General features: G+C 48.4%; 2 protein-coding genes across 7 annotated transcripts in view; both read right to left on the reverse strand.

The window, feature by feature from the left end:
• Trnau1ap (tRNA selenocysteine 1 associated protein 1) overlaps window positions 1–7,267 on the reverse strand; it is an 18,175-nt gene extending 10,908 nt beyond the window's left edge. Inside the window, exons 1-4 of one of the 2 annotated variants that reach the window (XM_021160488.2) lie at window positions 7,088–7,267; window positions 6,203–6,300; window positions 3,706–3,805; window positions 2,966–3,018 (exon numbers count right to left, since the gene is read on the reverse strand). In XM_021160488.2, the coding sequence (XP_021016147.1) occupies window positions 2,966–3,018; window positions 3,706–3,805; window positions 6,203–6,300; window positions 7,088–7,114 (278 nt within the window). In that variant the 5' untranslated portion in view covers window positions 7,115–7,267. The remainder of the gene's footprint in view (window positions 1–2,965; window positions 3,019–3,705; window positions 3,806–6,202; window positions 6,301–7,087) is intronic. The other variant, XM_021160490.2, reaches the window with a different exon arrangement.
• Window positions 7,268–9,758: 2,491 nt separating this feature from the next.
• Window positions 9,759–14,623, reverse strand: part of Rcc1 (regulator of chromosome condensation 1) — a 20,929-nt gene continuing 16,064 nt past the window's right edge. For all 5 annotated transcript variants that reach the window (XM_021160801.2, XM_021160804.2, XM_021160805.1 and 2 more), the window contains 6 exons: window positions 13,490–13,586; window positions 13,200–13,322; window positions 12,556–12,711; window positions 12,296–12,415; window positions 11,922–12,074; window positions 9,759–10,854 (listed from right to left, as the gene is read on the reverse strand). In XM_021160801.2, coding sequence (XP_021016460.1) covers window positions 10,679–10,854; window positions 11,922–12,074; window positions 12,296–12,415; window positions 12,556–12,711; window positions 13,200–13,322; window positions 13,490–13,586 — 825 coding nt within the window. In that variant the 3' untranslated portion in view covers window positions 9,759–10,678. The remainder of the gene's footprint in view (window positions 10,855–11,921; window positions 12,075–12,295; window positions 12,416–12,555; window positions 12,712–13,199; window positions 13,323–13,489; window positions 13,587–14,623) is intronic.

A 14,623-nucleotide genomic window follows, 5' to 3' on the forward strand; every position in this document is an offset into this window, starting at 1 on the left:
AGGTTCTGTAAGGCAAAGGACACTGTCAAAAAAAAAAAAAAAAAAAAAAAAAAAAAAAAAAAAAGGCTAAACATGATAAATGTAACGATAAAATAAAACAAGACCTTTATCTCCTAAAGAACTAAAACTTAGTCAGGATGAAATGCTCAAACTCTGCTGGAGTTTGGCCAACAAACTTTTTCTAGAAATGTTTACAAATGTATTTTGTGTGAGATTCAGTTTTTGTCTTGTGCTACCAGGTCTTATTTTAGCATTTCAAGCATGATACATATTCTTTGTGAAAAATTAGAATATAACAACTCGCAAAGAAGCTGGGCAGTGGTGGCACACACCTTTGATCCCAGCACCAATTAGTCAATGGTGGGCAGACCTCTCTGAGTTCAAGGCCAGCCTGGTCTACAGAGTGAGTTTCAGGAGAGCCAGGACTATACAGAGAAACTCTGTCTCAAAAAGCCAAAATAAATAAACAAAACAACACAAAAATACAACAAATAAAAACTCACAAAGAAAAATAAAATTAGTGGACAGGTATGGTAGCTCACGCCCTGGGAGTCAGGAGGATTCACAAGTTCAAGGTCCCCTTCAGGTGTACAGCAAGTTCAAAGTTGGCCTTGTTTACATGAGACCTTGCCTCCATGCCTATACACATGGTGGAAAGGAGCTCTACCAGGGCAAGACCTTCTCCTAACTGCTGAGCCATCTCTCTAGCCCATTGTCTGCTTTTTGAAACACTCTCATATACGTCAGGCTAGCTCAAACTCCATAGTTTGCTTAGGATGACCTAGAACGCCTGATCTACCTGCCCCCACCTCCCATGTGCTAGGATTATAAATGTGCGTCTCTATGCCATTTTACTTGGTGCTGGGCTTTGAACCCAGGACTCCTTGTGTAAACATTCTGCCCAGTGAGCTACACCCCCCAGCCCCGTCATTTCTTTTGAACTTACAAAACTCCAGTATGATCCATTACATTTCATTTTGCTATTTTTAGTTCTCATATAATGCCCAAATTGGATGCAGTGAATTTCCCCTGTAAATCTCAGGCCATCAGGGGCTACAGTAGGAGTCTGCGGTCAGCCTAGGCAACACAGCCATATCGTCAACACCATGATGTCAGGTCTAGAACATGACTTGTGAGCAGTCTAGTAAATGAATGTATTATAACCGACCCGCTTTCTATTATCAGGCTGTCTGGGATTCCTCTCCACAGCTCCACATCACACACGTTTTAATGAGCACTTGTGAGGCTGCTCCTTGCACACAACCATGAACACATTCTGAAGAGTGGAGCTCTGCAGGAACAATACACTCTCCTGCAGCCAACGCATAACTAGCTTGGAAAGCATCGGGGAAACCGTCTTAAGAATTTCTGAAAACTATTTAGCCTATGGAGAGCAACTCAATTTTTTTCTGAATGAGGGTCTCACTCTATGGCCCTGGCTAGCCTCGAACTCACTATGTAGATCACGATGACCTCCAACTTGCCATCTTCCTCTTGTTTCTACCTCCCAAGTGCTGAGAGCAGGGCTGGCAGAGAGCCACCAAGCCTGACCACAGTGCTGTCTCTAAAGGCTGCGATGGGGCTGAAGCTCTGTGACACGGGCAGGACTGCTTCCAATGTGGAAATGCAAAACTGGACTGCCTGGTCCTGCCTGGACTGTTAAATTCCTAACTCTGTAGACAAATACTTCCAGACAGCCATTGAAAATTCAAAACCTGGAAAGTTAATGGGATGGAAGGCTGGGGAAGGACCAGAAAGATGACACAGCCCTGTTAGGCATGGTGGTACACACCCACAGCATAAGGAGGGCTGCTGTGAGCTGAGGCCAGTCTGGGCAACCTAATGACTAGGTCAGTGTGGGCTACAGAATGACACCCTCCATAAAACAAAAAGTAATTCCAGGGGGCAATGGTGCATGCTTTTACTCCAAGAACTTGGGAGGCAGAGGCAGGCAGGTCTCTAAGTGTGAGACTACCCTGGTCTACAGAGTGAGTTCCAGGACTGCCTGGGATACAGAGAAACCCTGTCTCAAAAACAAACAAACAAACAAAACCAAAAAACCAAAAAAAAAAAAAAAAAAAAAACCCCAAAAAACCCCAGTAAACAAACAAGTAGGAGAGCTGAGGGTACTCTTTGTCTCCTGTAGTAGTTCAAATAAGAAAGGTTCCCCGCTCCCCATGGCGCAGTCTGTGCATGCTTAGTCTCTGATAGGATTAGAAGGACCAGGAGGTGGCCTCCATAACAGAAGTGTGCCATGCCAAGTCCGTCTACTCAGCTACTCTCCAGCAATGCCTGCTGCCACGCTCCCTGCCATGACAATGGACTAAACCTCTGAAACTCTAAGTCCAGTTAAGAGTCACGTTGGGCCGGGCGTGGTGGCGCACGCCTTTAATCCCAGCACTCGGGAGGCAGAGGCAGAGGCAGGCAGATTTCTGAGTTTGAGGCCAGCCTGGTCTACAAAGTGAGTTCCAGGACAGCCAGGGCTACACAGAGAAACCCTGTCTCAAAAAACAAAACAAAACAAAAGTCACGTTAGTCACAGTGCTCTCATCACAAAATTAGAACAGTGACTAAGACACTTTCCAAGCACAAAGTGCAGGGCTCACTCAGGAGCACTGACATGGGGAGGGGTGGGGGGTGGGGGAAGCACACATATTAATCGCAGCACATGGAAGGAAGATGGAAGAAGCGGATTAGAATTTAAGGTCATCCTTGACTACACAGGGAGCCTGAGGCCAGTCTGGAACACATGAGACTGTGTCCTGTGCCATCCAAAGAAGGAAAGGCATTGCCTTGGCACAATGGAGGCCAGGGAGTGGGACAGTGTCCTTCAGAAGGCAGCAAATTACAGCAGGTTAAACTCTCCACCGTCCTATGGCAGTAACAGGCACCGTGACATCTTGTGCCTGTGTCTAGACACATACTGAGGGAGGCTTGACCTACATTTGGGTGGCTCCTTACTCACCTATTGTCTGGTTGTTTCCCATAAGTGGCATAATTCAGTTTAAAACGTTTTGCCTGGAAATTTAAAAACACATGAACAAATTAAAACAGAGAAGGATCTTTCCAAAGTCAAACAATATTTGAAGAAAACTGAAATAAATTACCTTGGCCAAAACATCTCCCCCTCTCTAAGCCTCAGCTTTTCTCCCGTATAAAATGAAGGGGTTGCACGGTTGACCGTGAAGGGCACTGCCAGCTCCATGGTTCTATGAGCCCAGGTGTGGCAGCTGTAAGCTAAGTAACTGTGGGAAGAGCAGAATGTAACCCTCTTGAGATGTGTCCTTGCTGCTACCAGCCTGTTCCAGAGTCTCAATCAGGCAAAAGACTTAAAGAGTGTTGGCTGGGGATTGAACTCAGGGCCTTGGACATGCTAGGCAAACACTGTGCCACTGAGCTACATCCCAGCCCGGTTTCTGAGTCTTCTGTCATAAAGGCAGTGCTGAAGACTGGAAAGGGCCTGGGTTTTGGAGGAGAGCCGTCTTCCGTCTGAATCCTGGCCCTGTCACTTACTACCTGCATTGCCTTCAGCAAGTCACTGCAGCTCCCTGAGCTTCTGGTTCCTGTTGATGAAAGCTAACAGAACCTACGGTGCAGGGGCTACAGGATTAAATGCAAAGCTGTATGTGTCCAGGGCAATTCACTATGTGGTAGTAGTTAAAGATAACCAAAATGGCAAGGCCATCATCATCCAAGTGTCCTTACAGGAGTGGCTCCCGGAAGGGGTTTCCCATTAATTTTATGCAAACACTTCTCGGCTGTAGCCAAATCTGCAAATTCCACAAAGCAGTAGCCAGCTGGGATTCTGGAAGCAAGCAGAGAAAGAGCGATAAGGATGCCCAGGTACATTTCAGCCTGAGGAGAGGAAAAAAAAAGGCTTCTTTCTTTGTTTTTTTTTTCCTCTCTCTTCTTTTCTGTTAAAACAGGATCTTACTATATAGCTCTAGTTGTCCTATAACTCACTCTGTAGACCAGGCTGGCTTTAAACTCACAGAGATCCACCTGCCCCTGCCTTCTAAGTGCTGGAACCAAAGGCGTGTGCCCCACAACCCAGCTTGAAAAAAATGGTTTTCAAAAACTGTTTTTTTCTGATAGAACCACACTATTTTTATTTCACTCTATATTCCAAATCAGAAATAACTTTAAGTACAAGAACAGTCAATCTGGCCAGTCCCTGACTGATTTAATAACCACTTATTATGTATATGTCACATTACCTGTGATGAAATACTGCCAAAAACCCTTAATGTGACCCACTTGACCCTTTAGATCCTTTGTCTAGCTTACAAGAAATTAAGAATAGCCCCAGAGAAAATACCAGAATAAATTAATCAAGAAGGTACTGACTTTTACCTACTCAAAAAGTCTACATTAAGCTGGGCAGTGGTGGCGCACACCTTTGATCCCAGCACTCAAGAGTCAGAGGCAGGCGGATTTCTGTAAATTCCAGGCCAGCCCAGTCACAGACCAAGTTTCAGGATGGCCAGGGCTACACAAAGAATCCCTGTCTTGAAAAGCCAAACAAAACAAAAATTAACAGTCCATATTAAGGCATCTGCCTAGTATACAAAAGGCCACTGATTCTTTGTTCAGTTTTAAGGGGCAGGGGGGTGTCACGGGAAAAGCAAAAGGTTGGCTTTGTATGTTATAAGTCTGGAATTCAGGATGATGGCACCTGCCTGTAGTCAGAACACTTTAGATTCTCAAGTTTAGAAGCTGAGGCTAGAGGACTGCCTCCAGTTCAATGCCAGTCCTGAAAATGAGACCCTGTCTTCTACACTATTTGTTTGAGACAGGTCCTCACTCTGGATTCCTGGCAGTCCCAGAACTCAATACGTAGGCTGCGTTGGCTTTGAACTCACAGAGATCTACCTACCTCAACTTCTGCCTCCAGAGTGCTGGGATTAAAGGCATGTCCTACCATGTCCAGATCTTAAAATTCTTTAATATCTATATTAATTATTTGAGAAATCTTTGCTTTTTTTTGTTTTGTTTTTCGAGACAGGGTTTCTCTGTATAGCCCTGGCTGTCCTGAAACTCACTTTGTAGATCAGGCTGGCCTCGAATTCAGAAATTTGCCTGCCTCTACCTCCCGAGTGCTAGGATTAAAGGTGTGCGCCACCACGCCCGGCTAAATCTTTGCTTTTTTGAGGCAGGATTTCACCATGTTAGCTCTGGCTTGTTGTGGCTCCCAATACTGGGGTGAAAGACATGCATGCACTACAACCCAGCAACTATTTGAGAATTCTATGCAATGTTATCATGGATCCAAGGTCTCCAACTCAGGTCAACAGGCTTACGAGGCAAGTGCTTGTACCTGCTGGGCACCTCACTGTCCACCCCAACCTTGTACTTCTAAATGCTCCTAATTTCTTGCGGGGCGGGGGGGGGGGGGGGGGGGGGAGGGGGAGGAGTGTGTGTGAGGTCACACATACTCAAAACTATATAAAAGAGATCTGGTTCAGCAGTTATGAGTTTTGTACTGCTCTTCCAAGGGACCTCAGTTTGGTATTCAGCAACCACGGAGGGGAATATCACAGAATCTGACACCACTGGCCTCCATGGGCACTGCACTCTTGCATACCCTTCTCCCCACATACATAATAAACAAACGTAATCAAATGTAAAAATAAATAAAAACAACAATAACAACAACAAAAATCAAGAGGGGTAATAGAGATTGCTCAGTGGTTAAGACTGCTCTTCTAGAGATCCTGAGTTCAATTCCCAGCAACCACATGGTGGCTCACAACCATCTGTAATGGGATCCAATGCCCTCTTCTGGTATATGTGAAGAAAGTGACAGTGTATAAAATAAATATTTAACAAACAAATAAACAAAAAGAGCCAGGATTGCTGGCACACCTTGTGGTTGTGGCACTTGGGAGGCAGGGTTGTCATAAGATCGAGGTCAGCCTACATTACTACAGGAAGACTTTGTATCAGCGAAGAGCAAAATAAACTAAAGCTAAATGAAACACACAGTAACTTAGCAAAGATCACACAATAGTTTTCAAAAATAGGTTCCAGCATCCTGCCCTGAATCACTGGGATACTCAACACCTGAAATACTCAACGCTTCCGCTCTGTAAGCCACCCTCCATGGTACTTTCACTACTGCTAGGGATGGTCTATCCCCTTGAATGACAGTGGCAGCAGGCTCTATTAATCGAGAACGGGAAAGATGAAAAGGGAGGTGTACCCAGTGAGGCGGTTTCGGATAATTTTGACGCTCATCACGGTCTCCCCCATGGTGGCAAAGGCTCTAGAGATGAAGTTCTCATCCATGTAGGGTTCCAGCTGCATAAAAACCAGAGCAGAGAGGAGAGGCTCAGGCCCATGGTCGGGAGCCCCGTAAGGGGTGGAGCCACTCCCACTCCGTCCTGGACCCCCTCCACAGCACTAGAGAGCCAAGCTTCCTACCACGCAAGGGGGAACGGTCCCAACCAACTCCTTTACTTCAAATCGCTCCCCTTGCTGGGAGGCGTGGCACACACCCTTAATCCCAGCACTAGGGAGGCAATGGCAGGTGGAGTCTGTGAGTCTACATAATGAGTTCCAGGACAGACAGAACTATATGAAGGACCCCCATCTCAAATACAACAACAAAAGAAAAAAAAAACAAATAAAATAGCTCCCCTTTATATAACTCCCTGTGTTTCCGATCCTAGAAACAATTCTTGGGGTTCCTCCCACTCCACCCCCCCAAATCATCCCACTCCAAATCTTTCCAAACTGGAAAGGGGGATTCCAGACGCTCTACCCCATAGGGTCAGCATCTGAGAAATCTTCATTCTGATGTCCAGACTCCACTTTCAAAGCCTGGGTGAGCAGGCCTCGCTACGAAGCCCAAGCTGGCCTAGAACTCACTATGGAGTCTCGAACTGGTGACGATCCTCCTGCCTCGCCAAGGGCAGGGAGTAAGGCATTGGCCACCACACCCCACCTGGCTTCCCTCTGTCACCAAACCCCTTCCTGTTCACGGCCACCCTTCTGGGATCCGAAGGCCCTCCGCTCTCAGGCCCTTCCTCCCCCTACGACTCGAGACCCTCTTGTTCCCTTCAGAGCAGGGGCGACCCTGACTCACGTCTCCCATCCATAGGCTGGCCGCCATCCCGTACCCGGGCGGGGACCCTGAGTGCCTGTGGCGCGCAACCGCGCCAGTCTGCGCGACCCGGCCGGCCCGGAGCCTACGCCTGCGGCACCTCCTGCGCACACGCTGCCTCGGCGGCCAGAGCGATCCGGGTTTTCCTCTGACCTGTCCGCCGCTTCCGGCCCCCCAGGGGGCGTGGCTTCCACAGGCTAGGGCGTGGCTTCCACGGGATAGGGGCGTGGCCTGAGCTGGGGCACAGGAAGCCTAGCTGGCACTGGCTCTGAAGAGAGTCTCTGTAGGGCGGACTGCCCGCTCCTTAATAAAACCGCGCAAATGCGTCTATGATTAGAGAGTTAAGGTTTGCTCTCTGTAGGGAATTCCAAGCATAAGAACGGAAGGACAGTTAGTGACGGAAACTCCTCTGGGAGCGCGGAGGATAAGCTTCCGAGGGACTATGGAGGAGCCGCGGCCGCACAGCAGTCCTCTTGCCCTGCATCCCAGCGAGGACTTTTTGGAAGATGTAGTGGGATTCTTCTTCTTTTTTTTTTTTTTTTTTTGGTTTTTCGAGACAGGGTTTCTCTGTGTAGCCCTGGCTGTCCTGGCACTCACTTTGTAGACCAGGCTGGCCTCGAACTCAGAAATCCGCCTGCCTTTGCCTCCCGAGTGCTGGGACTAAAGGCGTGCGCCACCACGCCCGGCTTTTTTTTTTTTTTTTTTTTTTTTTGGCTTCATTTTCTTAAAGCCCTGAGGTGGAGAGAACGAAAGGACCGTTCTTGATGGTACACTCAAAGTCCATCGTTTTGTGTGTATTTGGGGGTGGGGAGCGTCGGCATCGGCATGGTTTCTATGTAGTCCTTGTTGACCTGTTTGTCTGTCTCTAGTCAGATCTACTTGCTTCTGCCTGTTTGTTTGTTTGTTTGTTTGTTTGTTTAATGAACGCCAGTCTTCTCAAAGTATTCCTTCCTTAACGGCTGAGCCTTGGCTCCAGCCCCACACTTTATTTTTTTTGCCTTGAGACAAGGTTTCATGTTGCTCCCTGGTACAAGCTATATAATCTAGGCTGGCTGTAAACTCTTGGCAATCTTGCTTCAGCTTCCTAAGTGCTAGTTTTACAAGTGAAGGTCACCAACCCTGGCTCCTTCCCCTTTTATTATTCTAATCCAATTCACCAAGACTTTACCACAAAGCACAGATGGTACCTTTACAGAACCCTCAGTAAACTTGGTTTTTGAGAGCTCCTAAGGTGGGTGTATCCATGCTTCAACATCCAGTTGGTAGCCAACTTAGCAGAGTGGGAAGGTCCTGTGCGTTCAGATTGGTTCTGACAAACAAGTTCATCCTAAATCCTTTAACTCCAAGCTGTAGAAAGATCCCCAAGCCAAGAACTCAAGTCTGAAAACCAGAGGCCAACTATGAGTACAAATTTCCTGTTCCCTTCTGTTACTGTATGAATAATGCTAAAGCGTTGGTTAGATGGCTCAGCAGGTAAAAAAAAGTGCATTGCACTGAACCCCACAAACACACATGTACACACAAATGTAGAAAAAGAAAAATGGTTTTCAGAGACTGCAGAATGCTTTGGACCCCACGAGATTGGAGTTAGTATCGTTGTGTAGCACCATTTGGGTGCTGAGAATTGAACCTGGGTCCTCTACAAGTGCAATTAGTCAAGTGCAACTAGTGCTCTTAATCAGACCAGAGCCATCTCTCCATCCTGCAGGGAAAGGCCTCTGAAACGGACCAATCAGGACCCACCCACCCCACTCAGAGTCTGAAACGGACCAATTGGGAGCCCCTGCCCCCCAGAGTAAGCAATAAAGGCAGAGTCCCTCTCAGACCTCGACCGACCAGCTGCCTGAATTCTAAACCAGGGTCACTTAGAAAGGGAGCTCTGACTTCCTAAGCTGCACAGTGAGCTGTCACCCATGCTGGGTAAGTTGTGTCACCTCTGCCCCAGTAAGTAAGCCCAATAAAGTTCACTGGTTCACCAAATGAGACTTTGTTGGGATCTGTAATTTCATGTTTTGGGCTCCCTACCGAGGGTGAATAGATGTGCCACACAATCCCCAAGGAAAAGGTTTAAATACGCCAGTGGTCGAAAATGCAGGCAAATCAGTAAGAACTTCTAGTAATGCGCTATACTTAAAAACTGGAGGCCGGGCACGGTGGTGCACTATAAAGTGAGTTCCAGGACAGCCAAGGCTACACAGAGAAACCCTGTCTTGAAAAACCAAAAAACTGGAATTTGGGCCAGGTGTGGTAGTTACATTACTTAAATCAAAAATGAAACAAGACAAAAACTCAAGAAGCAGATGCAGCTAGATTTGTGAGTTCTAGATCAGACAGGGACAAAAGCAAAAACCCCTGGTTTAGGATTTAAAAATTCCACCCCAAAGCCAGGCCTTGATTTCAGCACTCACGAGGCTGAGGCAGGAAGACCAGGTTGTCAGTGTGGGCTACGCGGAGAGCCCACTTAACAAGCTACCCCGCCTCACGACCATGAAGCAACTGCAGTGGTTTCTACTGCACAACTATCTCAAACACCTCTTGTCTTCTCCAGACTGGATTGGATGTATCAGCCATAACCCTAACAAAGACAGGCTCATAAGCAGGGGTTCTTTTAAAGACAACAAAGCGACTCCAGGGACATGCATAAAAACAAAGCCCATTTTACAAAACTCTAAGTTTATTCAAAGTGTTACAAGATTTTATTCTCCCCTCCAAAATATTATACAATTAAAAAAAATTCAAAACTATTTTCTCAGCCACTGTTACTTTCCTTAGGACCAGCCTCCGCCCCTCCACTCCTCCCTCAGCGCTGTTATAAAACAACTCCCACCCCTTTCCCAATACCCTGCCTTGACTGCCCAGCCGAGCCCAGCATGGCTATTCAGTCCTCTATGGCAGAAAGGCTGATGGGGAAGGGACAGGTGACACCCAAGGGATACTGGGGTGCTTTGTGCTTTTGGGAGGACGTTGGTTTTTTTCAAGTGGGTCAGTGTTTTTGCCCATGGACACCTGTTTAGAGCCAAATATTTGGCTTAGGTCACCCAGAGCCTTGTAAAGCCTTTGTCCAGATCTCCCCAGGCATGGGTCCATGACAACTGGATCCGATGACAATACAAACCATCTGTGCCCTTGTAAACTACTGTTAGGAACAGAAAGAGAGGCTCATGGTAAGCAGGGCTTCACGGAGTCCCAACTTTTCAGAGTCTGGGCAGCAAAACCCCGGGGCAGGATGTTGCATGTAGTCTTAAGCTACCGGTTTGGGTTTTGTAGGTAATGAGCCAGTGCCAGCTAGGACCACAGGAAGCAGAGTATCAAAGGGGGGTGGGGGAAAGGTCTAATAAAGTAAGCCTCTGGTAAGCAAAGATCCTTCTGAGATCCTCCTCCCATCCCCACACATCCCACAAGTACCAGTATGTTTCTAGAAAGAGAACAGACAAAACAGAAGAAAAAGGATTCTGCTGTGGTGCTGGGAAAAGACAGGAGATGATATCTGTTCAGGGTTGGAATCTGTAGCTGGCTGTTTTCCTGTTCTGTGAAGCTGGGCTGGGGCCAGAAGCCAGGCCCACAAAGACTTCATCAGCTCTGTGCCTTGTCCTTAACTAGTAAGACCGTGTGCTGGCCCCCACTGGACACAGTTAACACCACACGGTTCTCCAGCTGTTTGCCAGTCATTTCCACAGGACTCCAGGCATCTTCATCCTGCCCGGTGCCCAGCTGGTAGTTGGTGCCCATGCCCCAGGCAAAAACACGACCTGCAAGGGACAGAAATAGAAGCAGCTGTCTTTGGGGTCTGCAGCCCTGCGTTTCCACACCAGGAGATGCAGGGACATGGTGGTAAATTTTAGCCTTGACCAATAGCAGTCTGGCAAGGTCCCAGCCCAAGAGTTCAAGGTCCCTGGAAAGCCAGGGAGCTTATGCTCCCCTCCTTTGCATTCTCTTACCCCCAGGCACAGCACCCAGGGGCTACGTCCTGAATCTCTGTTCTTGAAACCAGCCACCTTTACTCTGCTCAGGATGCTCTTGGGTTTGATATGCCACCCTCTGGTATGTTTTTGTTTTTGTCAGGTCTCATTATGTAGCCTTGGCTGGCCCAGAACTCACTATCTAGACAAGGCTGGCTTCAAACTCACAGAGATGTGCACAACTCTGCCTCCTGAGTACTGGGACTAAGTGTGTGCCCCCCACATCCCCCCTTCCAATCCCATCCCTGCTTTCACAGAGGACTGAACCTCCATGGTGCAGTGCAAACTCCACTTCATGAGGAAGTCCTTCCAGATAAGCACAGACATCTTAGCCAGCCTGAAAACTGAAGGTTTCCTGGCTATGCACCTTTCTCAGGCTTTGGCTGCTATATGTCCACACCCTCTTCTGCTGGACTGGCCAGGACCCACATGGTAGCTCACAACCATCATTAACTCCAGTCCCAGGGGATCTGGTGCCCTCTTCTGGCCTCTGTAGGCACCAAGTACATACATAGTAAATAGACATACACGTAGGTAAAACAACATAGACATTAAAAAAAAAATTCATGAGCCAAGCATGATGGAACAGATCTTTGATCCCTGCACTCAGAAGGCAGAGGCAGAGGCAGGTGGACTTCCATAAGTTCCAGGCTAGCCTGGTCTACATGGTGAGACCCTGTTCTCAAAAACAAAAGCAAAAACATGCCAGAGCGTCTGAGAGTCAGTGTCAAAACTGTGTCATCTCTAACACTGCAACTGACTCCCTGTGACAGGAGATACAACACGCCAAGGAATTTGCTAGATATCATGACCCCCCACTTTCCAAAACCCAACCAGGTCTGAGGAGCCCCACTTACCATCCTTCGACACAGCATACCCCACAGAAGCCCCACAGGCCACCGAGGAGACCACGGGCAGCCGGGAAATGAGGGTGGGCATGCTCTTCTCCTCAGCATCCTCCCCAAGGCCCAGGCGCCCGTACTCAGCCCGGCCCAGGCTGTACGCCTTCCCTGTGGGAGGAAGGAGAGACCATAGCAGAGGGCACGTGCTAAGCAAGATGCATGCACACCACGGGAGGTAAAGGACTCTACACAACTCCCCTGTGCCTTCATACTGGGAAGCACCAGGACATCCTCATGGATGCAAATCTATGTCTGGCCCAAACCACGATCCTAGTGAGGCGGCTCTTAGGGACTACTGTCTGAAGATGCAGAAGACATGGGAGTCCTACCTTCGGAATCCATGCAGACTGTGTGATGCTGGCCCCCGGAGAAGCCCACCCAGGACTTGGTGGAATTCTTGAAGGATGTCAAGTTTTGAGGAATGAAGCAAGATCCAGTGCCTGGAGTCCCTGTTGTCAAGGGGGACAGAGTTCCAGAAGCTTCCCTGCCATCCCCAGCAATGCCACCTTATACTCCACCACAGCTCCGAGGGGTCAGACTATCCCGTTACTGGAATCCATGCACTGAGTCAGGTCTGAGGAGGACTCACCGAGCTGGTGATAGTTGGAGAGGCCAAAGCCATACACGTGGCCCTCTCGGGAGATGGCAAAAGTGAAATAGGCGCCACAGAAGGCATCCTGGAACCGCACACGGCCCCGGGTCCCCCTGGATTTCAGCAGCACACATCTGGGGACCAGGAGTCGCTCTGTAAGTATAGAGGAAGCCAGGGTCAGTGACAGACACGGGGTATTTTCTGAAGGAGGCTAATCAGGGTCACCCTTGATTGGCCTCCTGATCAAACACCCTGCTCAAAAATTTCACTCTTGACATGAGAAAGAAGCTTAGGGGAACTTAGCCTGTGCCAGACATTTTTCTAACCAAGACATTTCTCTTCACAGTTACCAATTAGGGGCAGGGAGATAAGGGATCAGTCCCCAAAGTTAGAGCCCCATCCCCTCCAGATTATTTACTGGCTGGTCTAGAACTCAGTATGTATACCAGGCTGGCCTCAAACTCAAGAGAGTCACATGCCTCTCTGCCTCCCGAGTGCTGATTTTAAAGGTGTACAACACCATGCGTAAGGCCTGATTTTAACCAACGCTGGATATAAGCCAACACAGAATCCCACCTGCCTTTCAATTTCACCAGGGATGGCTTACCAAATCCTCCCACAGAGGTACCAAAGCCACTTACCAAGGCCCTGACGGCCACCTCGGTTGGCAAATAATTCAGGTACACGGCCCAGCTGACCTTGCTCCCCACAACCCAAGGTATAGAGGTCGCCATCGTTCGTGAGCATCACCAAGTGGTCGTTCCCTGCGGGCACAGGCAGGGCCTAAGACCCAAGTCTGAACAATGCCAGCCAGCTCCTGCCCCGGGTGCCCAACACTTCCCTGAGGCGAGAGGGGGCACAGGAAGGGCCTGTCTAAGACCCAAGGCTGAACGATGCCAGCCAGCTCCTGCCCCGGGTGCCCAACACTTACCCGAGGCCACCTTTACCACGGGCGCATCCAGCTGTACTTGAACAGGTACCATGCTCTTCTTCATGGGCTCCAACAACCCGATCACACCATTATTGTCCTAAAGAGAGGGCCAGAGGTTCAAGCAGCCAGTCCTGCGGCTCTGAAATGGTCAAGACAGCTGCTTGGCAGTGAGTGACAGCAGATATGGACAGAGAGACAGCAGCAGGGGCCTGGCCACACATGGAAATCCTGAAGAATGGAAATGTCCAGAGTCTGGGAACTGTGTTGGGGGATGGGGGCGGGGCAGGGGTGGGGTGGGGGCAAACCTGGCTCTAAGAAACTTGGTGAAGCAGCAGGTTCTTGATCTATCTTCTTTTTTTTGTTTTTTTTTCCAAACAGGGCTTCTCTGTATAGCTCTGGCTGTCCTGGAACTCACTCTGTAGACCAGGCTGGTCTCGAACTCAGAAATCTGCCTGCCTCTGCCTCCCGAGTGCTGGGATTAAAGGCGTGCGCCACCACGCCCGGCTTGATCTATCTTCTTGCAACACATTATCCTAAGCATTTCTCTCTTTCCTCCTTCCTTTTTTTTTTTTTTTTGAGTTAAGATTTCTCTCCATAGCCCTGGCTGGCCTGGAACTCACTCTGTAGACCAGGATGTCCTTGAATTCAGAGATCAGCCTGCCTCTGCCTTCCAAGTGCTGGGATTAAAGGTGTGCATCACCACCTCCAGGCTATTCTGAGCATTTCTGTGTTAAAAACATCCTCATATATATATATATATTTTTTTTTTTTACAATGACTCTACGGGCAGGCAGACAGACTTTTTAAACCCAGCACTAGTGGGTGTGAGTTAAGATCTTTGCGTTTGAACCTCATCCTCACAGTGAGTTCCAACCCAGTTACACAGTGTGAACCCAACTCAAAAAAGTCAATGTGGATCTGGCATAGTGGCACACACTTTTAATCCTAGAGGCAAGAGGAGCTTTGTAGGGGCTGGAGTGATGGCTCAGTGGTTAAGAGAACTGACTGCTCTTCCTGAGGTCCTGAGTCAAATCCCAGCAACCACATGGTGGCTCACAACCATTCGTAACGAGATCTGGCACCAGAGGGTGTCTGAAGACAGCTACAGTGTACTTACATATAATAAATAAAGAA

Source organism: Mus caroli, chromosome 4 (assembly GCF_900094665.2).
Source record: "Mus caroli chromosome 4, CAROLI_EIJ_v1.1, whole genome shotgun sequence".
NCBI classification, from domain to species: domain Eukaryota; kingdom Metazoa; phylum Chordata; class Mammalia; order Rodentia; family Muridae; genus Mus; species Mus caroli.